We start from the raw sequence: 26,144 nt of genomic DNA on the forward strand, positions 1-26,144 counted from the left end.
GCGCACGCGGACACAACTTGTCATGGCTGCGCGCCTATTGACTCCTGTCTGCTCCGTTAGAATGAGTGACTTTGGGTCAATTAGTAAGCTGTTTTGAGCACGAAAAAAAAAAAAAAAAAGGATGGGAAGAAATGACAGTTCGCGGAGGTTTACATCCGCTATCTGGGACAGGCGTTTACCTGCCAACACTAGAAAAAGTTTTTCTTGAAGTTTACGAATTGGGGCTCGCTTTACGATTTTACAAATGTAGCGACGAGTTTTAAGAAAAAAATAAAGTCTGCTTGTGAAAATGTTTCGAGCTGTTGAAACATGGGGCCACGCAAGATTGCACAAGAAATATTTACGCAAAAAAAAAAGTGATTGTACTTACGCCGCTTTTTTGTGGCAGCGCAATATAACAGGTGTGTATCTGCTTCGAGCAAGTGTATTTAGCCATGTTCCCGAAGCAGGCGAAACTGGCAGCGGAATTGTCTCCGGAAAAGCCAGTCACCTAGGAATAGTCTACTCAGTCTCTTACTCTTCCAAGTCTGCCGCTTGTGAGTTTAACCAACATAAACAAAAATACAAATTCTGGAGTTTCACGTGCCATATCCAAGATATGATTATGAGGACACGCCGTAATGGGGGGCTCCGGATTTATTTCGACCACCTGGGGTTCTTTAACGTGAACGAAATGCATGGTATGCGCGGGCGTTTTTAGCATTTCGCCCCCTTCCATATGCGGCCGGCGCGGCTGGGATTTGATTCTGTGCCCTCGGGCTTACATGACGCAAAGGGCGTGTGCTGAGAGCAAAACTAAACGCGTGCTATCTCCACGTCTAAGGATGGCACTTAAGAAGTATGAAGGTTGGGACATGCCTACAGTATATATTGATTTGATGTTAAAGTATACTCTTGAAACGTTGCCCTGGCGTAAGTGACATTACCGTGACGTCGTGACACAGAGCGAAATTTGCTGCGGTCGCGTAGCAATAAGGTTAGGCACGATGTCCTTGCTCGTGAGACGCAGACAGCAGTGCTGCTCGCGCGTCCTCTGGCTGCTCTCGCGTGCAGCACCAGCGATCGCAAGAAGAGAGTGGGGCAACGTATCATGACGTCATAGCGCATCCGCGTCCAGGATGCCGAAAACGAAACTATAGGCCGGTATTCACGAAGAATTCTTATGCTGGAACTGTTCTTAAGGGCAAGTACCAACCACTCGTAGTGCTGTACATCTTATTAGCGAAGGCGACCACCAATAGCATTTACGAAAGGAAAGCTTTGTGAATTCGGCCTCTCGTTCGTAGAAACATGTATTTTAGCTGCTTATTAAGGGTGCTTCGACGCTTTCCAGTGTACTGGCAAGCTAGTAGTAGTAGTAGTAGTAGTAGTAGTAGTAGTAGTAGTAGTAGTAGTAGTAGTAGTAGTAGTAGTAGTAGTAGTGTTCAGAGGGTTCCGTACTTTAATTTGATGGAAAACAAAAGAGAAAGAAAGACAAGACGAAAGGGTAGCGTTAGTGTTCCACGGATAGCTACCTCGCCGGACTTGCGTCGTCGTCCTCGTTGCCACTTTTGCTGAGAGCGCTGCGGCTTCCGGTGTGCTTTTTCTTCTTCTTCTTTCTTTTTTTTGTGAGAGGGCGCGTTGCCTTTCATGCGCGCGTTTGTCCTTTCGCGCGCGCCCGTGGAGGGTGCTCTCTCGTTACGGAGGCGGCTGCACAGCGCCGATCATAAACATTGAGGAACGCGGCGGCAGATGGGTCGCACAAAACGCAACCAGTCCAAGCAAGCGCCATCATCATGCATCACCCGCCGGTGTCAGCTTTCACCGGTGCTTTTGTTTGGCTCGCCCACGACGCTGGGCGCCTGAATGGCCTTCAGTCAGTCATGCACAGCAGCCCGGCCGCCTCTATCTCTTTAGCGAGTACTTTACTTTTTTTTTTTTTCTCCCTTGCGAGACCACATTTTCCTTCATCTCCTCTGTGTCCTTTACTTGCTATTTCTGGGACGCCGTGGCTCGTTATTATTTCGCTTATATTTATTTCGTTGTCAGTGCGCGCTGACGTTTACGATGAGACGGCGATGAAAGCTTTTCTTGTGTTTGCGGTCCGTTGCTGGGAATATCAGCTTTCTCTTGGCGTTTCAAGCGTGACCTGACGCCAGGCATTTCTTCTAAATAGAAGGCTGCCGAAATTCTGCACCTGCTCAATCTTTTATGCGCCCGTTACTTACCTATATATAAATATACTTGCTCGTGGCTGGTTTTGTTTCGGCCCCTGTGTAACGCTCCGTCTTCCAGGCTCTTTATTGTAGCGGCCGCCCTTCAATCTTCCTGGAATATTACGCAATGTACAAAACCTAGCTTTCGCTGTGTTAGAGTGAAGGCCCAAGTTAAGAGTGCCCGTTGCGGCACAGAATGCAATCAATTGACTTTTTTACAGAAAGCTCTGCTGGTTGTCAGGCGCATTGTGAGCATAGTTGCCCTTTAGGTTTTTGGATAACCCGTAGGTAAGGCATTGCATTCGCGAAACAAGCATTTTATCGGGTCTTACTCTTTTCCCACAGAAAATCACGATGCCTGGTGGGTCTGCCCGCCCCTAATTCCGAACACACGCACTCTCTCTCCTCCGAATGTCTCCTTATGCCCTCTACGCTGCGTATGAGTGCAGTTTCACTAAACGAAACATGCTGCATTCGCCTTGTGCGTAGCCTCTACCGATACTTCGCCTCACGAACTCCATGCACTGCAGCAAGAGCTTGCGTCAGGCCATTGGTTTCGGAGGCCTGCTGTTTGTTTCATCGTAGGAACGAAGGTTCGCTCTTATTTTAAGCGGCTGATGCTTCCGTGAAGCTTTCATCCTGTTTATGTTCAATGACAAGTGCAAGGAGATTAACTTAGGTTACTAGATTGAAATCGTGCTCCAAGAGTGAGTACAGTAGAATGTGGAAAAAATTTAAAAAGAAACGTAAGATGCAATAGTTGCATCTACTTTTGCCAAAAGGCAAGCGCTTTATTCTATATTTCAGCTCGAAAGGGGAGATACACGCTACACCTGACTGGAAAGTTGTAACCCGATAGCTTTTGTTCTTGCAACGCCGATATATATATATATATATGCACGCCAGACGTTGAAAGAGAATGCGTGCTCCGATGAGAACACCCTTCCCTGCTGAGAGCGAGGAAACGAGACACGCGATAAACACGAAGAGAGAACCGCGCGTGTGGCTAGGAATCCTGAGGCACAGCAGTAACCGCCACAGTCGGGGAGGGCAAGAAATACGGCCATAGATGAAGACGGTAAATCAGAGGCGCGCCGCTGGGCTGCGCGGGATGGGGGCAAAAATGCGGGGACCCGCTAGTGTACAGACGAGGGCAAACGGCGCAATCAAAGGTTCCGCCTGCATAAGTGGCGGGGGAAATCGCGCAGTTGCCTCCCTGCCGCAGAAAGGTTTGGAGAACGGAGGTGGCACAATAATGCCGTATTAACGCGGAATCACCAGCACTCTAGTGTATGTGTGTGTGGTCCCTTCCGGCCGCCCGCCGCTTTCTTCCCCATTGTTGACGAGTTCCGTGTTTTTGGCCGATTAATATTTAATGGCCTAATGCGGGCGCGATTGAATAATGAAGTAAACCGGCGCCTCCTGCTGACCCCAAGCTGTCTTCCTGCTTCTCTCTTCGTTCGTTCGTTCGTTCGTTCGAAAGAGAGAGAGAGAGAGAGCGTACGGCGAAGCAATGCCCCGCCGGGCGTTCATCGAGAATGCATGTACCTTGCGGCTGACGCTGCAGTTCTTGCGTGCGCGCCTGTGTGCGTGTGTTAGTGCCGTGGCTTGAGCGTTTGGGCAAGAGCGAAAAACGACTGTGCCACTGCATTGGGACAATGTTTTGTGTGTTTAGTCATTGACTGTCTTCTTTTGTCGGTATATGTGCTGTGGATAGATTGAAAGGCAACTGGAACGTCTATTGCTTTCTGGGAAACGTGAGGGGCGGATTTCATGGACTGGTGAGATTTATTCGGTGGCATTCTCTGGACTTGACTTACCGGCCGTGTTGTCTGAGCCGCCGTCCGTCATGTAACGGCTCGCACTGTGGTCCGCATATTATCTTGTTCCGTATTGTGGGGATTTGTGGGAGTAAGCGCCGTTCAACATGATGCCAGCGAACTACTGCGCCGTTAGTTGGATATCTCGCTTTCGATGGAAGAGAAAAAGTCGTCGTAAACTTCTAAGAAAGCAGGCCTGCATTTGCAAAGCAGTTTATCTATGGCTAGAGCAGTTCCTATACGAATGCGAGACGTATTAGCGAGCTAGTATAGAGGGTATAAAGCATAGCGAGTATACCGACGGGCTACCAATAAAAATAAGAAGGAAAAAAAACACGGTTTTATCGAACGAGGTGTCTTGTTCATTCGACACAGCATCCGTTGCCAACACTATCGCTCTTGTCGTTACTCGAGAAGGCCCTTCTGTGTCCTAGCGGAAGTTGACGCGGTTCATTAGCGCACAGACAAACTGCACGTCGCCGCATCAGTACGAAAAATGCACGCACATAATTCGTCGTGTTTTTTTCGCGAATTCTTTCAGGAAGTGCCAAGATCTTTTTTTGTGCACTTAACTCTTCCCAACGGCAGAACGGTACTGTCCCTAATCTGGTCGCTACTTTGGCTTTTCTTTGTGTCAGTGTCAATCTATGTCCGCCGTTTGTTTTCTCTTACCCCAGTATGAGACAGTTGTGGCCTCCTCCATGCAACGCCCACGCAGAGCGATCGCTCAAGAGGTAGACTTTCTGCTGCCTTTACAGCTAAGCAGCCATCTTGCTTCAACACAGCGAAAAAACAAACAAACAAAACAAACAAAAAACGAGAGAGGCGAATGGCGGCGCAACGAAGACGAATAGACGAAGCAGTGAAAGAGTGCGACTCCAAAGGAAGCACCGGCAGAAACAAAAGATGACGCGAAAGAGAAAAGAAAAAGAAGAAAAGAAACCCCTGACGGAGGAGGGAGGCAGACATGTCGAACTGTCGAAGTGTCAACGCTCGGGGTAGTCGCCGCCGCCTTCGGCGTGTGCTTATCGATGCCTTCGCGTCTATCCCCCCCGCCGCCCACTCCTCAAACCCCCGTGCACCGGGCGCTCCTCTCTTCTCGTCAGCGTCACCGTCACCTCGCAAGCTGTTGCTTTGCTTCTTTGCTTCCAGGCCCGGCTCAGTTTAGCCTACACACACGCGCCTCTCTCCTGCGATACGCACCAGGGCGCGACTCTTGCTTTCTTTTTCTGGTTCTCCGTCTTCTTTTTGTTCTTCTCGTCACGCCTGCTTTTTTGTCTTCTCTGGCGCGCCGTCCCTTCAGCCGCTGTGTTTTTTTGTCGCCCGTCCTCCCCTGGTTGCTCCCAACACTTTTCTCCCCGATTTTCGGACGCGCGCGCGCGCGATACTCGAAATAGCGATGCCGCCGCCATCGCCGCGAACGTTGACAAGAAAAATGGCCCTTCGCGCGCCGACGTAGTCCGCTATAGCTGCGCGACTTTTCGGCGCGCAGCCTCACGTGGAAGGAAGGGAAGAGCAGCCAGCCACCACCATTGCTGCCGTACAGGCCCGTTTAAACCTTCCGTTCTTCTCTCTCTCTCTCTCCCCACCCCCCTTCCTCGAGTCATTCTGTCCCCTTTTGTTTCTGTTGCCGCGAAGCGGCCGGTTCCTTCCTGCTAATGCGACACGACCACATTTTGGGACGTGCCGACGCAACACCAGCTGCTTTGGCGATCCCCTATAACCTGCACCCCCCTCCCCCTCCCAACACCCCCACCCACTCCCCACTAACACACGCCGGTCCATGAGTTCACTGTTACTCAACTTTCGGAGCTTCTCGGCTAAGAACAATTGCTCTATTGAAAACATTTCTCGTTGTAGTGAGAAACAGAAACGCTGCCAAAAGAGCGAGTCATAGAAATAATGTCGTTAGTTCCATGATTCCAGAAGCTACTTCACAAAGTGAAAGGAGAGGGACATACACGTCAAAACCATCCGGCATGTCGGACAGCGCGTCGAAAAGATGGTTACTCCGACTATTGGAAGTTCCTTAAAAACTGATTGTATGGGGTTGTTGGCATATATGACTACAGTCGTCCGACGAATTCAATGGTTCTTGCGACCGTGCGTTTCACTCCTTCGATAAACGTGAGAATCGTTTCTTTAGCCGTCTTTTCGCGTATTCGCCTTGCACACAATCGCCTCACCGCGTCGATGTTGTCTTCTGACGCAGTACGCAAAAGACGTTCGAGGTTGTCATACAATATAGACTGCCCTATATAGAGACGCGGGCTGGAACTAAGCAGCGTATACACTTGCACCGCCTGCCGGGCCCCCATTTCCTCCTCACGCTCGTCCTTGAAGAGATGTCTCTCCGCCATTGATGTCCATCAAAAGAATCCCAGATTTACGGTCGCCGTGCTCACTGGCACGCCGCCCACGGAGGCTTCTTTCGGGACGGCTTCATACGTTTTACGCGTGGCTCGAGAAATTCTGGAAAGGGGGAGAGGATATGGAAGCTTGCTAGAAAGGGCCGCGAAGCGTATAGAGAACAGGGCTAGATAATGTAGAGAATAAAGAATATCGGATGAAAAAGAAAGAGAGACGAGAAACAGACTGCAGGTAGGTCGTGATTAGATCAGCGCAAAGCGGTCCGTCTCGTCGGAGATGAATAAGTGAGAAGGCGGCCGCCGGAGAATAAGAGAGGCGCTCTCGCGCCGCGCGAGTCTCACAAAAGGCGCGGACCGAGCGCGCGTGGTCCGGACCAGCTGCTGCTGCCTGCGAGCACTTAGCTCTCTGCCGCCGCCGCCGGCCTCGGGCCCGCCTAGCGCTCTACTGCGGCGGCGATAGAAAGAAAGGCAACGCATCTTCCGCGAATGCGGACAACGGCGCAAGGTGGTGTCGTATCAAATATGCAGCCGCCGCCTCGCACTCGCAACACAATTCAATTGTAGCCGGCCGTGAGCTCGCGGCCGCTTGGCGGAAAACATTCTGCATGCTCTCGGTGTGTATGAAGAAGTCGAGAGGGCGCATATTCGGCGCCTGCGAGATACAAATTCGGGCGTGCGCTCGATAAGTCCGCGTCGAGTCTGCTTGAGCGTGTTCGCGTTGGAGACATCGCGGACGAAACAAAATAATTTTAAATAAACGCTATGTTAAATCTGCTGCGCTGCGTCGAAAGTACGCAGAACCGCTTGTACCTGTTGACTCCACTGGCTGCGCGACGCACACGCTTGGTCGAGTAGGCAACATGTTGAATGCCTGTAAAGATGCAGCCATGAACAACATATCGTGTGTGACCAGAGGTAATCGCGGGCCTCGTATGGCGGGCATTCTCACGCACCCCCAAGTGCAGTGAGCTCTAGAGAGCCAACGTAATTGTCCGTTTCTGTTCTCCAGTGATCTTTAGAGCTGCTGTGAGTGCCTCTGTGTCAAATGCATGCGACACCACTTGACAGCGATTTCGGCCCAGCTAGCCAATCGAGCGGGTTTCTCGCCCGCTCGTTTGACGGACGCCTTGCAGGCACAGCGCTCTTGGAACAATGTTTGCGTGTTGTCTTCTCCGCTGTGCAACGCATGTTGAGCACCACTGCGCCTGTCTGTGTGTCCGTTTGCGAAGACTTCGAACGTGCATGTTGGTCATTCCGTTCGGGCGTACAGCCTCGGCGCCTGGAGAGGCGATTTTCGCTGCATGTTAGACGGGGCCGTATTCTCGACGTATCGCCCTTCGGGGAAATCACTTACGGTGCGCGATGATTGGTGAAGTCACTGACGGCACGCCCGTCGATACACTTGGATGATCGCTCGCGGCATGAAATTGCACGAAAGTGGAAGTTTCTCGAAAAAAGTTATCTACCGAGGATATCGACCTGGTGTCAGTTGACTTGCGTTTATAATCAGTTGTCGCATGTTTATTTGAGGAGACAGGTTCAAGCAGTCCGGATCTATATCAACGCAGTGTGTTGCAGATTCATCCTTACGCTCTCACCATGCAGAACACTATAAGAAAAAGTCTGGTTCAAAACCTTGAACGTCGAATCGCATTGTTTCTGCTCAAGCACGGGATCCAGAACACTCAGGAATGCTAATGACCTGGAAGACTTTAAGGGAAGCTGGATACACAGTCTCGAGAGGCGTTATTTCAGCATGCACCACCCATGGCCGCTGTGCTTCTTGCGTGTGGCGCTCGTGGAGTATGCCACGGCTGAAGCCGTTATGATTGACGCCTTATATTGCAATGGCAACGTTGCGAAGAAAAGCTGAACCACTTTCACTGACCCTCTTCCGTATTCACTCGCGTTCCCAGGCGGCCATGTCTCCGCTGCAGCCGTGGGTGACGGGCGCGGCGCCGCTGCTGCCGCTCTCCGGCAGCCCGCTAACGCCTGCCGTGCGGCTGGTGCACGGTGGAGGAGGTGGTGGAGGAGGGGGTCCGGGTAACTCCTGCTCGGGCAACCGGACGCCCACGCCCAGCGCCGTGGCCCCGGACCCGGCGCCCGACCTCGACACGCCGCTCAACCTCAGCAAACCCCGAGGAAGCTCGTCGGGCAGCACTGCTAGCAGGTATGCATGCGCTCGTGGACTTGCGCGTGGATCACATACACTGACTGATATTGTCCCCATTTTTGTATCCCTCTCTCTTTCTCTCACCCATGCGAATTCGGTGAAATGGCGATTGCAGTCTTTTACTTTACTTATTTGCACATGTTTTCGTTTATAATCACAGTCCTGTTTATACGGCGGCCGTGCTGTATTTTGGGGAGCAAAGAAAAACGAAGAAACAAACAAACAACGAAAGCGAAATCAGCATATTTGCATAAATGATGTGTTTGACCGGCACTGCTATTGTTTTATGCGTTGTGTTCACGCGCAAATCACATACTCACGTATGGTCTTGAGCAGTTCATATTGAATCTAGCCGCTTCTGTGAGATTGCGCTTTCCTTGCATTGCTACACACTAGCGTTCTTTTAGAGGGCGAACGGTTTATTGCACCCGGAAGCTATACATCTAAACACACGAGGGCGCTGAATGGTTGAAGTGCCCAGGTGCTCTCGTTCCGTTGCTTGGCGTGTAAATTAACGAGTACTGAGAGAAAATGTGCGCAGCTGGTGTGCACCGATGTCGTAACGATGTTGCGTGAATTCAGAACTCTTGTTATCGGTCACTGGCGCAATGCTGTTCACTAAACGAGAGTGCCTCGTACGATCTGGGTAGCTTTGAAAGTATGCTGCCTTCTCTGATTTCCGAAGGAAACAGTTTCGTGTAATAAATACAGACCAAAAGCTTCGCATGTCGAATTGTGGGCTCCATTTGGCATGCTTACCTTTTCTTCCACTGCAGCGTCAGTGGGAGCCCGACACCTGCCAGCGTGAAGCACGAGGCAAGGGACTCCGACCGCAGCTCAGTATCGCCCCGGGGCTTTCACCCAGGGATCTCTCCTCACTCCGCAGCTAGCCTTCTCAGTGCCACTGCTGCCAGCGCCCCCATCTCGGTGAGCTTCGCCTCTCTGGCTATAGGGCTTGCTCAGGGTATACAGCTAGTAAGTACACTGCAGCCTTTTGTCCCAAGAAACTTCGAAGACTCAGCAGTGCACAAAATCTATCTCCAGGCCGTGTTGCGCTTCTGCTATCGCACGTACGACACCCACAGACTCAAGTGAGCCGGGATCGCTATTTCGTGTAATGTCCCGAGATTTCGAACAGGGAGCAGGCACGGGTCCCGACGACAACTCCACTCAGCCGTGTAATGGCTGGCTTCTTAATTTTCGGCAAACGCTGTACTGCGCTTGAAGCTGGGAATAATGCAACAACAGAATTAATTACATGTCTCAACAGGAACAAGCACTACCAACAATTTTAGCTTCGGAGATGTTCTCAAGTAACTGCGGATGCGCTGGTGAATGCTACATATTTCAAAGCGCTTCCTCACACACAAGAGTTGACAGTTGAAAGCAACCCTTAATCCGAGCTTGACGCGTGCTCCGTTCTCTTTTTCCTAGCGAGAGGCAGGGGAGCCGAGTGACTCGGTTTTTGTTAGTCACAACCATATGAAACCTACAGACAATGAAATTCAAAGAAAGCACGGAGAAATTAACTGTGGTTTTAAATGAAATTAGAAGTACTAAACAAAAGGGAAATGGGTGCGCAAGTGGACGAAATGACAACTTGCGACCGGCGGACGCCGAACCCCCATCTAACGCGTGCGGACGCTTTATATTTTAATTGAGCTACCGCAGCGACTGTCGTCACGTCCGCGCTTTTTTGGGTGTTTGTGTAGTGCACTAGATCTTGCCCTGCGAGTGTTACAGCTTCGTGTGTTCGTCCTATTCATAACCTCATTAATCCTGTCCTTGTGTGCTTAGTGTGAATGAGCGAAGCTTGCGCTCGTTACATACCGCGTTTTGGCGCTCGATTGACGAGTAGAGTAGCACCACAGTTTCGATTCACACAGCAAGCGCTCCAACGATTACATTGCAACTACACGTGGCAGTGGATGAACGGTGGCCTTCATGAAAGGAGAGCTCTGCCTTGGCTGCTCGTTTGTACGTCGGTGAAAGTCTTATCTGACCCCTTAGAAACGTTTAGAACTAACTTACCCACAATGCACCGCTGTCCAAATAAGGCGGCCATCTTGTTGCTAAAATGGTGACGACTGAATAGCTGGCTCTCACTTTCATTTGCCTTTGTGCTTTAAATATGGTAGCGAAAATTGCACGAGAGCAACAACATTGCAATAGTTCAGCGTTCGGGAATTAAGGAGTAATAAGCGTTATCGGAACTTGTCAGCAGCCATATTTTAGGTAGTGTGAATTATCTGCATGCCTTATGGAATTACCGTATTTTTTCATGCAACAAGAACACCATTTACAGTCATAGGGTTGAAAAAGAATAACACCTGTTTGTAACTTATACCGTTCAGGTCGTTTGTGCACTGCCATAAATTAGCGCTGAATTCTCTTACTTTTAAACTCTGCGCCCACGCTGCTTCAGTGGTTTGTAAGTGTTTGTTGCCGTGCGCGAATTACTGCATTCTGACTGTTTCCCTACTGTTCGTGTGCTTTAATTGCTTTCACAAGTGTTTTATATTTTCCAAGCGTTTAGCTTCTCGTTTTTACACCGGCTCTTTCGTTCTCGTCTAGGTTGGTTCTCCGTTCTTGTCAGCTGCAGCCGCCTATCCAGGGCTTCCGCCTCATCTCAGAGCTCCTAGCATCCCCGTGTCACTGTCAAGCCTGATGGGACACCATGGAATTCCTTCCTATACCGGTATGTGGTCACAAGCCATGTGATTGTGCGAGTTCATTTGGCCATTTTTTTGTTTTGCAGAGAAAACACGTATGCAGGCACGAAGAAATCAACAACGGTGAACCTCTCGTATAAGTGTGCTTATTGATTTTTAAAAAATCTGAACTGGATTTGTATAGAACCAGAACGGAATTAATTTGATCTACCAGAGAAATAATGCCTCTTACTTCGACTTTCCCTGCTGCTGCTGTTCAGTTCTGTCTTGCCGAATAGCTGTGGCTGATGATGCAAGTACGTAGTGCTGGCTCGAGCTCAAATACCAACAGGCCGTCGTTGTCCTCCCGTCGCTGCCGTCGTTGTCCTGCCGTCGCTTCATCGTCATTTCACCACCTTTATTCTGTCGTCATTCCTTCGTTGTCGTGTCATTGTCATGCTCCCACTCCGCCACTGTCACTGCGTTGTCATATCATCGCCATCACGCCACCATCTTCCAACCGTCGTCGTCATACCGTCATCATCATTCCATTGCCGTCATGCCATTTTCGCCATGGCGTTGTCGTCACAGAGCCGCCGTCGTGGTCGTCCCATCGTTGTCATGTTGTTGTGTTCGCTCCATTGTCGTCAAGCTTTTGTCGTCACGCCATCATCGTCATCCCAGCATCGCCATTCCAGTGTCGTCACGCCATCGTCGCCAAGCCGTTGGTGCCATATAATCGTCGTCATTGCAAAGCCGTCATTCCACCTTAGTCATCCTATCGTTGTCATGCTGTCGTTGACACGGCGTCGTCGTCACTCGAGCTGCGACATTCTGTTCATCGCACCGTCGTCGTCATATCATCCGCATCATTTCAGCATTGGCATCACGTTGTCGTCACGTTGGTGTCGCCATGCCATTGTCGTCGCTCCAGCGTTATCATCCCATTGTCGTAATGCCTGCGTTATTACATCGGCGTCGTCATCTCATGCTATTGCCGTCATGGTCGTCGCTGTGCCGTCGTCGTTATTTTTTGGTAGTGATTTCAGTGACGTCATGCCATTGTCATGTCGTCATTGCGTCTTTGTCATGCAGTCATCTTCATGCCGTCGTGGTCGTTCCAACGTTGTCATTCCTTTGTCGTCATGCATTATATTGCATGATCAAACCTAAGAGGTTTTATGTTGAACGAAGCGCTTCCTGGTGAAAATGTGTCCAATTGTGTCGTGTGGCCTCTACTTGCAGATTGTCACTAAGCAGGAGAAGCGTTCTTCACAGACACCAATAAAAGCTTCGCTTAAACCGATTCCCTCAGCGCGTGGAGATCCGCATATTTTTTGTTGTGGCATTCTGGTAGCGTGTTTCAGTGCTCATCTATTTGATTGTGGTGTGTACTGCGTCAAGCTCGAGAACGCGAGAAGGGCAACGTGTGTAACATGTGCGTGATTGGTTGTTCCAGGCAAATTTCGTCGTCAGCTTTAAGCTTTGATGGTATTTAGAAATGAAACTTCCATTGTGAGATATCACTTGTCAAGCACTGATGCGCAACCCGATTTGTTGTGGCCCCCACCAACGCATTCTTAAGCATCATACAGTTCCCATGTGGTTGCATGGCATGGTGCGAAATCGGCGTCGTTTATCAAGAAATGCACAGAGCTTCCGCAGTAGTTGAGGCATACATTCCTTGGAAACAAATTTACACGCAGAATCTCCTGTGGGAGTTATCTGAATGACATGTAAGCATTTGCTACTAATCACCTACTGTTTCGTCGTCGTATGCTGCTGTATTTGTCATAATGGCGAGAAACACCGTGAAAGAATCGTCAAACGGGGAAGCGCGATTGCAGCACCAAAATGCTGAGATCAGCATGAGACGACGAAGAGGTGAGTAGTAGCGGTGGTCCCCTAAGTTATCGATAACTCCCGGGGGATGTGTACGTGGGATGAAATCACTAGAGAGATTTGTAAATGCAGTAAATATCTACAACATTTATTATGTACACTGTTTCTTATTTTGTCTGGTTTTACTTGTTGCGCTTCTTCTTTATGTTCAAATTGGATAATTGTGCGTTTGGGTGATGCCGCTGCTTTGTGAAAGAGTAGCACTGGCCAATTCGTGCTGTAGTACGTGAGGTAATGGAACACTGTCACGTCTGGTAGACCTCGTACGTAGACGTGGTTGGTGACGCTGCCTCCTTTCTATGCGAATCATTATCAACCGTGATCAACCGTAATCGGGTGGCGGCTGCCCATGGCGTGGTCGCGCGGGCCCTGTCTTGAAAGCGATCTGCGATGGAGACAGTGTGTGCCGAGTGCTGATTGCTTCAGGTGCGCTGTTATCGCCGCTTAGTTAGCATTGAAGGGAAAAGCAGCAAGAAGGTCAATTTGCTGGCTGCTGCGGGTCCTATCTTGAAAGCGATTGTCCTACGTGACGGACGGACGGACGGGTTTCCTCGTTGGGTAGGCATAGAAATGCTTGCGCATTTAAAGAATGAAGCTAACAAAGTCGCATAGCATTTCCAACAGAGAAAACCTGACGAAGCTTATTATGATGTTTCATTGAAATTTGTTTAAGAAAATGTGTGGTGCTGATGGCGGTTGCGCGTCGTCTTGCAGGCAGCCTTCTCTCCGGTGGCGGCCTTGGTCACAAGGAACTGGGCGGCCCCGGTTCCCTGGTGGGGCCCGATAAACCGTTTCCCCTGCACCTGTACCTGCCCCAGTCGACCGCCGCGGCTGGCGGCGCCCATCCCCGGCCACCCGCTTCGTCGGCCTCATCCCGCCGCGACAACGACAGCTCGGCCTCCGAGACTGACACCAAAGGATCAAGTTAGCACTTTTCCTTTCAATTAGTGGCTCGCTTCTAGGACGGATTAACTTTGGCCTCATGAGGTTTTTTAGCCCTTTGCTGAAATGTCGGCATAAGGGCAGTTTTAAGGCGTTATCCTTTCTTAGCTCGTTGTTCAGTTTTGCGCCGTTGGCGCAGTCTAAAGTAGTGGGACGATCGTGGAGACAGTAGAGTCAACAACTTCCATGGGTGTGTGCCACTCTGTCTGTGTCGTCGTCGTCACGTAGTCATCGTCACACCATCGTCGTCATACGGTTCTCTTCATACAGTCACACCGTCGTAGTCATGTCATATGCTCGTCGTCTTCCCATTGTCGTCATGCCGTCTTCTTCGTTTCATCGACGTCATTCCTTCTTCATTCCATCGTAATCATGCTGTCGTCTTTAAATCTTGATTACGGCGCCATTGTTATGTCATCTTCAATACAGTCGTTGTCATGCATTCGTTGTCGTGCAGTCGTTGTCATACCGTCGTCGCGATGCCGTCGTGGTCCTTCCATCGTCACCATTTCGACTTCTTCATTCGATTCTCGTGATTACCGTCGTCGTGGCACCATCGTAGTCATACAGTCATTGTGACAGTCGTCGTCACGTCATCGTCACGTCATCGTCGTGATACACTCGTCGTCATGCCGACGTCGTTATAGCGCCTTCGGCTGCGCCAGTGTATGCTAGAAAGACGGCGAGTGCTCTAGCAACAGAAAGAAGCACGCTAATTCAAACTGGAACGCTGTAAAGCATCGTATGCCTTGAAATGTCATGGAAGAAGCAGGACCTTAACACCGTCAAGAGATTCGGCGAGCTCGAGGTCAGGCACGAAAACACCTAGCCTACACCACAGCTAAGGCTTAGACATTCGCTTTGCACACTCGTAACCGTCCGTTGAGTTTTTTTATACCCTGCCCCTTTCAGAATGCACCCATCCTCTACTATTAAACTAAAACCTGAACCTACAGAACCGTTCTTTGCCGCCAAAAGCCATATAGGCTGAGCCACCAAGGCAGGTAAGACCTTGCTACTGTGCTCAGCACAGTGCGTGGCCAAGAATGATTGGCTCTGTGCGGTCACTACAGCCGCCCATTGGAAGCGAGCCCAAATTCATGCATTGACCCTGTTAGCTGATAATGTACGACTACTTCATGAATACGAGACACCAATATTTATGGAAATGACAACATTGTGCGCACTTGCATGCCATGAACTCTTCCGAAACTGGATTATGTGCACACAATGGGGAATGTAAGTGCCTGCTTTTTTCCGTGCAGGCAAAATAGTCGGTGCTAAGATTATACGACAGACCAAGAAGGATCCGGACGGAAAACCCCACATCAAGCGGCCGATGAATGCCTTCATGGTCTGGGCGAAAGACGAACGACGCAAAATTCTCAAGGCTTGTCCAGACATGCACAACTCCAACATCTCGAAGATACTCGGTGAGAAGCTGTTTCTTCTTTGTCATCATTCATAATCGATGAAATAATTAAGTTACGAAAATTCAATTTCATAAATGTCTTGGCACTAAATCTGGCCAGAAGAGCGCTGATATCAAGAGCAGGACAAGGTGTGAGGAATAGTAGCACATCTTTTGACAAGTACTGTGTGTGTTTGTGTGTGTGTGTGTGTGTGTGTGTGTGTGTGTGTGTGTGTGTGTGTGTGTGTGTGTGTGTGTGTGTGTGTGTGTGTGTGTGTGTGTGTGTGTGTGTGTGTGTGTGTGTGTGTGTGTGTGTGTGTGTGTGTGTGTGTGTGTGTGTGTGTGTGTGTGTGTGTGTGTGTGTGTGTGTGTGTGTGTGTGTGTGTGTGTGTGTGTGTGTGTGTGTGTGTGTGTGTGTGTGTGTGTGTGTGTGTGTGTGTGTGAAGTGCTTCTTTCAAGAATTCAGCAGGCACATACCTTTACCTTATCTTGGACGGTATGTGCAGGCGCTCGGTGGAAGGCCATGTCCAATTCTGAGAAGCAGCCCTACTACGAGGAACAGTCGCGGCTGAGTAAGCTGCATATGGAGAAGCACCCAGACTACCGGTACCGACCGCGGCCCAAGCGCACCTGCATCGTGGATGGCAAGAAGCTGCGCATCTCCGAATACAAGTCCCTTATGAGGGCTAGAAGGCAAGTGTCGCTCAGCAAGCCAACATAGTGAGGATGCACTACACGTGCCGCAGTAGCTAACTTGCAGTCATCTGCACAGTAGAGTAGCTCTGCATTAAGAGGAAGCTTTAGCTCGGGTGCTCCTATCTAAATACATGTAAAAGGAGAATTCATTTTTCTCGGCAACCACTGCACCAAATTTGACGAGGTTTGTTGCATTTAAAAGAAAAACTTAAAATCTAGTGGCTGTTGGTTTGAAATTCTTTATTTAGGTTGTCAATTTTTCATTAAAAATTGGCAAAAGTCGAAAATATTAAAAGAACGAAGATATAAAGTTTAGCACTCAGTAACTCAGCAACGAAAAATGATAATACAATTCTGTGAATTGCATCTCATAGTACATCTAAAGCGGACATAATTGATATGTTACATATGAATCTAAAAAATTTGGTAATGTGGAAATACAGCTTTTGCAGAACCCTTGTAAACAACGTAACAAATTCTCATAATATGTAAAATGACATATCGAATTTGTCCGCTTTCATTGGTCCAATGGATGCCGTTTACAGAACCGCGATATCTGTTCTTGATGCGGAGCTATGAATCTGCAAACTTCGTGCTTCTATTTTTTTCAAACTTTCGAATGTTTGAAAATCTTTTTAACAAAAATCAGGACCTAAATCGAAATTCCGCTTCAAACAGTCACTGGAATTATCTCAGAAAAACGTTTTTTCGTTTTACATGTGTTTGAATAGGCCGCATCGGAGTTGGGCCCTAGCTAAAGCTTCCTCTTAAGAGTTGTCTGCAACTCTGTTAACGCTACTGTAGTGACGACGAGCGAAACAGTCGTGAAAGTGCTCATTTTCGCCCACTCTTTATTACCCATGGGTTTTCCACTTGGCCTACTTTATCAGTAGATGTCAAAGCTATGAGACATTGATCAGGCATTTGCCTTTTCTACTATAAGCGCACATTTAGGCTTCAGTTAGTACGGTCAAAATTGTATGTTCCATTAGAGAGGTTGGTGTCCGTGCTTGATTATGTAGGAATAAGGTTCCAGTAACCTGAGAATTAAGTTTGAGTGCATTTCATGGCATAAATAGTTGATTGTCAGCTCTCAGAACGAAAAAAAAAAAGTGCAAGGGTCTTATGTGAGTTCCATAATGACGGATGTGCTTTAGTAAGCTTCACGGCAATGCAAATATGTTTTGCAGTGAGATTTAACATGCGTAAATAAAATAATACCGGTAAATGGTGGCCTCAGGGCATCACTTGAGATTACTAAACGAGAGAGAGAGAGAGAGAGAGAGAGATAAAAAGGGTAAATGAAAGGCAGGGAGGTTCAACATAACTGAGCCCGGTTGACTACCCTGCACTGGGGGAAGGGAAAAGGCTCATCTTCAGGGAACCTAAGGGGAAGCGGGGTAATCGAAGTAGAAATCAAGGGAGCCCCCCCAACCAATGGCCCAGTCCAAATTCTAGCTTTGATGTGCCTGTTGCCCCCTGAGTGTGCTGGTGGCACTGCCAAAGTATGCTAAGTAATGAAATGTTGTTTAGACTTACCAATTTCGCAAATTCTCACTTCCCTTCACCGCAATACAATTGCTTAACCGCATTACACAATATTCTTGCGGTGATGTCTTTGCAAAACACGTATAAAAGCTTTGTTAAAAAATACAAACGAACTTCTCCGCATAGCTACCCCATTTGCGGCAAAGCCAAGTGTACGGTTCCGTGCACCAAATTTTTAAGGAGGGCCATTTTATCATATTAAAGATGTCTTGTGCCGACTGGAGCATAGATACTATGTCGAATGTCCACTCTAGCAATGTATACTCATGTTCACTGTTTCCCATCTTCGTCCTTTTTTTTTTAAACACCTAGCTTGCCACATGTGTATACCACTGCCTACACAATCCGTTGTGTGCCTTGTTTTTGCTGCGGTTATCTTGCTAGCGATACGTAAATGCTGCGTAAAATCAGGTTTGGTCGAGGTTTGCGAACAGTCGATGTGTCCCAGCTGTTTGAAGCTGCGCTTGACGGGCCGCCTGTTCTGGCTCTGCGCAGGTACCGCGAAGGTGGGATGGGGCTATTGGACACTCCACCGAGTCTTGTCAGTCCTACAAGCATGGCGTCGCTGCTCAGCGCACCGTCGTCAGCGATGACGTCATCTCCAAGCGCCGGCGAACTCGTCAGCACTCTGTCAGGCAAAATGGCGCGCATGGCGTCGTCCAACGGTATCGGCGACTCCCACGGCAAGCGGTCGTCGCTGTCGCCGGCCAGTTTCATGGAGACCTGAACTCTGCCGCAATTCTCGCCCGCGACGTGAGACAGAAACCAAGCAAACGGAGAGCGTGTTGGCTCGCTTGTTCCCCTCTCCTACGCCGCGCTACACCTGGACTTAGAAAAAAAAAATCCCACGAAGATATGATGAACACGAAGTTCTGGAAACGAGACGTGTTGTTGTTTCTCCTCCTCCAAGTGCAATGTTCGTATGCGCCCCTTGCCTACTGCCCCGCGCTCCCTACCCACCAGTCCTCGAGGTTCCCTCCGCGCCCGCTTTTTATTTAAATACGCGGTACTGCATTGTGTCGATGTCCGTTTATGTGCAAAGCAGAGGTGCCGAAACGCTGCCGCGATGGACCTCCTGCAACGCTACCCAGTGTGTGTGTGTGTGTGTGTGCGTGTGGGTGCGTGTGTTTGTGCGCGCGTGCGTGCGTAATTGTTCGATTCCTTGATCTGACGGCTTGTTTCGGCAGCATTCAGAGTTCTTCCTCTTTGCATAATTTTTGTCCCTTAAGAGATGGAGGGATGTGTGATCTAGCTCTGAACGATGATGGGAACATGGTGAGGAGGCAAGAAAAAAAAATGGAGGAGAGAATCACATCGCCGCCATCACCCTCTTTTTTACGTGTTGTGGTCCATTGCCCGCGCTTTTGTTTTATATTGGAGTCTGCCATTTCGAATCTGTGTATAACTGCGCTTTCCTTTTTCTTTGTGTTTTTTCTTATAGATAAGTTTTAAGTTCAGTTTCATTATTATTCTTGTGTGTCACACTTGTATTTCAAGGCTGCACCCAGGTGATGCTGCCGTTGTTGCTAATTGACGCTTGCCATAGTGCAAGCACTTGTTCCTTCTACATTTCAAGAAAATGGAGCTGTTATCTTGCCCCTTCATGTGCAGCTTGGATGTCACAACCAGGGGGTCTCGTAAAGCAACGTGGCGAAAAACTGCTGCTTTTCGCCTACTGTGAGTTTAGGAAACATGTACAGTGTAGCAGTATATAAACGGAAGGAATGCATAAAGTAACAAAGTATAAAGCAAGTGTTTAGCACAATTGAGGATAAATGTGTCCCCTCAGTGGGAGTAAAACCAATGGGTTCATCTGTATCATGACATACAGGCAACTTTTAAGATGGCGACACAGAGTGCTTGACGTCATCTATGGCTACCCTAAAGCGTACACTTAAGTGTGCATTTCTAGGGCGCTGCCTAAGTTGAGGTGTTGTTGCCTTGCTGCTACTCTGTTGCTTTTGGCATAACTGAAAAACATAGTGTCGAAGAAAAATCAATTATATCCTGTAACAAGAAAAAATTCGGCAGAGTCAGTTATGACTGCTTACATGTGGGAATGCGAAAGTATTATAGCCCCATTGGTGAGATGTATTTTTTCCCACGCTTTCCTTGTCTGCGCAAGCTCTCGCCTGCGTTCTAACTGCGCCTGGTTAAGGCCAGATCAAAACGCGCTCGCTGGCCCGAGAGGAGTGCATAACTCGAAGGACCGCTGAGCGCCGTGTAATTGGCTAAATATGCTTTTTAAAGCGATGGCGTTAAGGCCCCGTGTCTCGTAGAAAATCCGATGTCGGCATCGTTGCCGGCGTTGGCGTGCTGTGAGTGAAAATCGCCGTATATATTTAGGTGTATGTATATGCTACACCTTGCTATGTGACGTGCGGCATATGCGGGTTATATTGCCGCACCATTTTATCGCTAAAGTTCACAGCCCACAAACAAATGTCATGAAACAAAACACTGACAGCGCATGCCTTTTATGTTAAAGCTTCCTAGACTTAAATATTAAATGCGTGAAACAATAACAGAAACCTGAAAACTAAGTAATTTTCGATGCGACTGTTCACTGTCTTCGCGATCGGCCCACGCAAGAGGCCGCGTGTCTACCAGAAAGTTCGCCTTCGCGCATAGCGTTCGCCCCCTACCGTTTCCCTGTAAACATGACGGTTACATAGTTTATGTAACCGTAATGTTGTTGGGAAGCGTGAGAATGAGTCAGTCTTTGAATGTTATCGCTTTCCACTCTTACAGGCGAAGCTTAAGTGTCTTCCAAATTTCATTTTATACGCTCCTTTTATACACTCATGACGTGGCGCCACCTCCTCCCCATTGGCTGCGCTTGTCACGTGCCCAATGACGCACGCGATGGGCACACCTTTAGTCATCTAGAACCGTGGAGTCGCCGTGACGTGCGGGAAGCGTGCTCGTCTCGTACCGCGGAGGTCCGGGTTCGATTCCCACCTAGACCGAAATTTACCACATTTTTAATTTACTGCGTTTACAGGAACTTCCCTGAGAAATTTGACGTCAGTCCGAGCATTTATTGTCGTGTTTTTGCTGTTTGCGCCGTCGGTCATTTTTGGTACCATCCTTCGGTCTCGTCACTGACTGACGGATTTTCGCGTAATGGGGCATGTAATGCTTTCGCATTAAAACCAAACACAGCTCTCCGCGCAAACCATTTTTACTTTGGCAGTGTGGTATTTTGGTGCTCTACTACCTTGAAACTCTCTGCCTGCTGGAGATTGTAGAAGCGGCAGTCAGTTGAAGTCCTAAGCTCCAATTACAAGGAACAAGTTCCCAACGAATTATTTTGGCGCCGGTCGGCGTCGTCAAGAACAATGCGACGCTGAGGCCGGCGCTCGCTCGACGCTGGTCAGCCTATGCCAGACCACAGCGCTGACGCCCGAAGTGGCTAGCGAAGCATGAAATTTGGTCGATGTGGGTCGAAGCCGAAAATCAGTCGGAAACTTGTTCCTTGTGGTTCGGCCTTTAGTGTTATATCCCTGATTATTGTGTCATAATGGGCCATCGAATCCTGCCCAACATTATCCCATGCCAGAGCCAGCTTCCCTTTATAATTTCTTTTTGTCGTATGAACATGCTCAACCATTGTAAACATACAATCTAGTCTGTGATGTTGCATTTGAAGGCATGGCATTATTTTCAGTGTACAACGACCCAGTTTAGGATGTTTTCAGTGGGTCTGCTTCCTTCATCAGTGCTAACAAGTGTGTTCAAATGACTTGTATTTTGGATTTTTTTCTTCATCCATGTAACGTATGCCTTTCTCTAATTTTGTTACCATGCTTCAGACTTACGCGTATTTATGCAATTGACTCAAGCAGAAAGCATCATAGAAACTTTCTTGATGAGCTTTTCCATTCTAATAGGCATGGGAAAATGATATTCCGTAACTGCTGCAAGTCTTTAATGTAATAATTTCTGATATATATTAGGCAATTGTCTGTATCATATTTCTTTGATTTATTGTTGCAGTAAGTGTTACCCTCAGCTGGGGATAAGTGCAAGACTAGACTTTTCAAACTTGTGAACCTATTTATGGCGTCTTTTTCTGTAAGATAAACTCATGGCATGCTTTTTCATCATTCTCGTCGCTATTGTTAACTGTGTTCTTTATTTTTCTCATTTTTACTTAAGCATTAATTGTTGATTATGAGAACTGCTCTGGGTGTCATACCAGTGGATCCCTCAGAAACGAAATCTGAGCTGGCATTTCAAAGCACGCAAGTTGTTTGTGGGATATGTTCTGTCTTTCTCACTTTTCTAGAGTTTTGTTAGTGCATATCGAGCAGGTAATAGAAAGGGTTTAGAAAATCAAAGCCTTACTCGTGTATGTCTTTTCCTGCCATCAATTTATTTCGCATATTTTATGCTTGTCTAGGAAACAAACACATAGCTGGCATTATGCTTTTGCCCACTCACTGAATGTGTTCAAACCCTTGTAACAGCACAGTTTTTCATCCACTCCCATGAAGACTAAAAAAAAAAAAAACACGCAAATCACTCCTGTAAAAAAAAAAAAGACTAGCTAACAGTGTACAGAACTTTCAAATACATGTCAACATTGTGCTTTTCAGGTAATTGAGAATTGTGTGCGTGCTATAATTCTGGCACTTACACTGCACACAACACAAACATCACTACTAGGAAATGCAAGTTTTGTTGTAATTCGAGATTTTTGGATAATAATTTAATAAAATGGCCTACACTTTCCAGTTCTCAACTAGCATGTAGCTACTTTTCAACTTCTCACAATGAACGGAACTCTTAAACGGAGCTACAATGAAAAGAAATATCTTTTTATGACTAATCTTTATGGCGAGTGGTCTGTAAAGGCTGCACACGCAATATTTCCCACTTGGTGTGTGTGTGTTTGTTTTTTTAAATAGAAGGCCATCTTAGAAATGCACGATTTTGTGAGCAGTGTTATCTTCGTGCAACGCCGTGCCACATCAGAAATAACTGATGTCAGTGCAGCCATGTTCACAGTCCTCAAGACACTAGTCGTGATGGAGATGCCACACAATTTTCATGCATCTACCTGTCTACTCACTCTTTTCATAACTGAACCCTTCAGTGTTCCACAAACAACTCTTCATTAAACTGACCTTTTTATTTAACATACCGGTGGAGTTCTCATAAAGTATTGTTTCGAAATCTCGTTTTGGAGCAGTATTTATTGCAGGCGTTCTCTCTGAATCGCTAATGCGATCGACATGTCTGCTGACCGGAAACATAACGTTGGATAGCAGTAGGCAAACAGTGGCTTGTTACTGTATGTTAGATTTTAAAACTTTGCAAGTGTGCGTGTTCATTGTCAACTGCAACAAAGCATATGTGCACCTGAGAGTCAGAAAGCTGATCTGATGTAGAAAGAAAATACCTTGCACCTCTCTTCGAAGAGAGAGTTCGAGTGCCCTTCCTTGCATGAGTGATTTCAACACTGTTTACTATGTGTACATTATAGACCAATTAAAACTACGAAGAAAACTTGAAATCAAGCTCGTTCTCATTTATTAAACTGCAATCGTCAACATGGAGAAAAAATTTACGCCCAGTACGAATTACTGCTTGGTTATCGCTTTTTAATGCGATAGTCTGATATGGATAAAAACAGAACCGTCAGCATTGTTATACGAGTTTGGAACACAGTTTGATTCCTGAAGCAGTGTAAACAAAGGCGTGCGGGGAGCGGTATCCGCTCAGTAAAAAATTGTATATACATGCAAGGGTTGCAATATGATCGCGTTATACCCATAAAAGCAGCCTTCGGCGATGGTGGAAGGTATGCCTTCGGTGACATTTCCATAGAATTATTTACTAGACTTTAACCCAGTGCGCCGCTATGATGATGCTATGATGCGGCTAAACTCTTCGGAAAGGGCAGGCAGGCCAATTGTATTTCCTTACGCAATGGCGCCATCTTCGAGCCAGCTGATTTCGCCGCCATGCTGACTTGGGCGAAATCTCAGTGTTGTGTGCCACGTACATGCCAGGCTGCAGTTGTCGGCGGTTCTTGTCGGGATAGCGCAGTCTTCTGAATATGACGAGGCGTTTCCTACGTTGGAAGTTATCCTTCGAACCGTACCGAATTGATTTAACTTGAAATGGCTCGAGTTAACGCTGCCCATGAGATGGACGGGGTACGCAGGGCGATTAGTGTACTCGTACGTGTTAGGAGTCTAAAATCAGCCGCCGAGATCCGTTTTTAAAGTACGTTCGTTTCATTAATGTGCACAAATGTACCAAAGTGGTGGCGAAATAGTAGAGCGTCCGCCTCGTATGCGGGAAGTACTCGGATCGAATGCCAGTGTCGCCGGCAACCCATCAGTTTCTTTATAACGAGTAGAGATGTCCCGACACGGCGCTCGGTTGTCTGTAGGGGCTCACATCTCGAAACAGGGCGCTGTAGAGGTATGAAAGGTCTCTGAGCGCTCGTTGTCCCACCACAGCAATGGTGAAATCGTCGAGCATCCGTCGCTGCCTTAGGAGGCCGCCGAGTATATACGGGTAAACTAGGTACAAACGAGCACATGACCTGGTGCTCGGCCATTACAAGGGAGCGCAACGTTTGGGCATGACACCCAGCTGATGGAAAATTGCCGGCATGTGACAGGCAGCAATCATTTTGAGCTGCTTGCTGTTTTGTTTGTCTTGGTTCTTGCGCAGCAATTACGTAGCGGTCTGAACGAACCTCTCCCGAGCAACGCGCCCTTACAAAGCTGGGCACCTGGCTGGGTGGTTGCTTATCTTATGAACCCGTCGGTGTCCGGCAGCGGGGACCGAGCCACGCACCTCCAGCAACCGAGCCCGGCGTCCTACGCACTAGGCCATGCCTGCGGTTTTGCAACAATTAATAATCAAAGAAAACATTGCTGACGACTACGTTACTTCCTAACGGGAAATTTGAGCGCAGCTTCTCAGCTGTTTCGGCTTTTTGATATATTGAGGCAAAGAATTCGAGCAAGACATGTATGCAAAGTTACAGACAACTTTTTATTCGTCACACATATTCCTTCTACAAGAAACACTGCACTCCCAGTTCTTGATTGTCATGAAGGAAGCTTTGTGGTGGGAGAAACAGGCGGATATATGCTCGACTTGCTGCACCAATGCCTGGTTCTCAAAGAAGAGGTCTATGCACGTATTTCGCGAGCTTGTCACAACCGTGGCAGGCGTTATGAGCGAGAGGAACAGGATGCTCTCCTGCATAAGTGGTAAGAAATTCCTGTTTGTCTTTATATCTACATTAAAGTCCCCCACTACTAACATTGATGTGGATCGATGGGCGGTTAATACGAGTCGCAGGAAGTGCACGACGTCTTTGGTGAGCGTGGTAGGGGAGAAGTAGATAGCCACTACTAGCAAGCCGTTGGCCAACTTGGCGGCGCACAGTTTACCAACTTCATCTGACGTGCAAAACATTTCGATCGGTATTGCAGAGAGACCCGTACACAAGTAGACAGCCACTCCTGACGCTCTGTTGTGGTCTCTGCGAGCGCCGCAGCAGTACTGATTATCTATGATTTCGAGAGGCTCTTCGTGATTCATCCAGGTTTCCGCAAGGCAAAGTACAGAGGCTTGCCGTAGAATGTGATCGTGATGTACGTGCTTGGCATGTGCGACAAGGAAGCGAACGTTAAGCGCGCAGATCGACAAGTAGTCACGGCTAGGCACTTGGCGGAGATGGTATCAAGTTTGTGGGACTGCAGCCGACGAAATTATTCGGCGCACTCTCGCCCGGTCGCCGCCACGGAGAAGGGAGAGGGGGAAGGGGCACACGCAATGGCGAACGGCGGCGGCTATGCGTTTCGGCTTGAGCAGCAGCACATCATCGAGATCAGCCGTCACCGAGCCGGCGCTCTGATTACCGCCGCATAGGGGTGGCATTGGAGGAGGAGCGAAGATAGCAAGGCTCGCGCCGTGCGTGAGAAATGGCGCCAGGAGCGCGCGCAGATAGAGCAGCGCGCTGGTACCAGTACGGAGCTGGTTACGGCGAGGGACGACGGCGCCGCCAAATGCAGGAGCGGGCGCCAAAGAGCTGCGCTCTAAAACGTTGGCAGACTCAACTGTATTTGACTTTTGTGTAATGCGAAGCATTGCGTTAGTCGTTGGCAAGCTTAGATTCACAGTCTTCAGGGGCTTTATGAGCTGACTGCATAGCGGCGCTGTGCGTCTGTGGCAAGCTTACGTTTGCGCTCCTTCAAATCGGTCTGGGTCAGCAGCTTCTTCGGACGGGGCATTTGGCGGGAGCTTTCGACGTGCCCACTTGGCGAGAATCGTTACAGCACGAACATCGATGCGCGTCGAACTGATGTGGATTTCGGGGACCGAGAGGCGCTTTGTCGTTTTCTTACTGCCTAATGTTGTAAAATTCTGAGTGGGAACCGAACCAAAATCCAGATGGTGAGGC

At 48.3% G+C, this 26,144-nt stretch overlaps 1 protein-coding gene and 1 pseudogene across 6 annotated transcripts in view; one reads left to right on the forward strand and one right to left on the reverse strand.

Moving 5' to 3' along the window:
• LOC126536542 (uncharacterized) overlaps positions 1 to 23,228 on the forward strand; it is a 470,489-nt gene extending 447,261 nt beyond the window's left edge. For all 6 annotated transcript variants that reach the window (XM_050183554.2, XM_055074075.1, XM_050183557.2 and 3 more), the window contains 7 exons: positions 8,301 to 8,554; positions 9,334 to 9,484; positions 11,132 to 11,255; positions 13,825 to 14,034; positions 15,318 to 15,485; positions 15,970 to 16,156; positions 18,203 to 23,228. In XM_050183554.2, coding sequence (XP_050039511.1) covers positions 8,301 to 8,554; positions 9,334 to 9,484; positions 11,132 to 11,255; positions 13,825 to 14,034; positions 15,318 to 15,485; positions 15,970 to 16,156; positions 18,203 to 18,434 — 1,326 coding nt within the window. In that variant the 3' untranslated portion in view covers positions 18,435 to 23,228. The remainder of the gene's footprint in view (positions 1 to 8,300; positions 8,555 to 9,333; positions 9,485 to 11,131; positions 11,256 to 13,824; positions 14,035 to 15,317; positions 15,486 to 15,969; positions 16,157 to 18,202) is intronic.
• Positions 23,229 to 24,727: 1,499 nt separating this feature from the next.
• LOC140217238 (uncharacterized) lies at positions 24,728 to 25,446 on the reverse strand (annotated as a pseudogene).
• Between the last annotated feature and the right edge of the window lie 698 nt (positions 25,447 to 26,144).

The sequence above is a fragment of the Dermacentor andersoni genome, chromosome 4, assembly GCF_023375885.2.
Source record: "Dermacentor andersoni chromosome 4, qqDerAnde1_hic_scaffold, whole genome shotgun sequence".
Classification (NCBI taxonomy): domain Eukaryota; kingdom Metazoa; phylum Arthropoda; class Arachnida; order Ixodida; family Ixodidae; genus Dermacentor; species Dermacentor andersoni.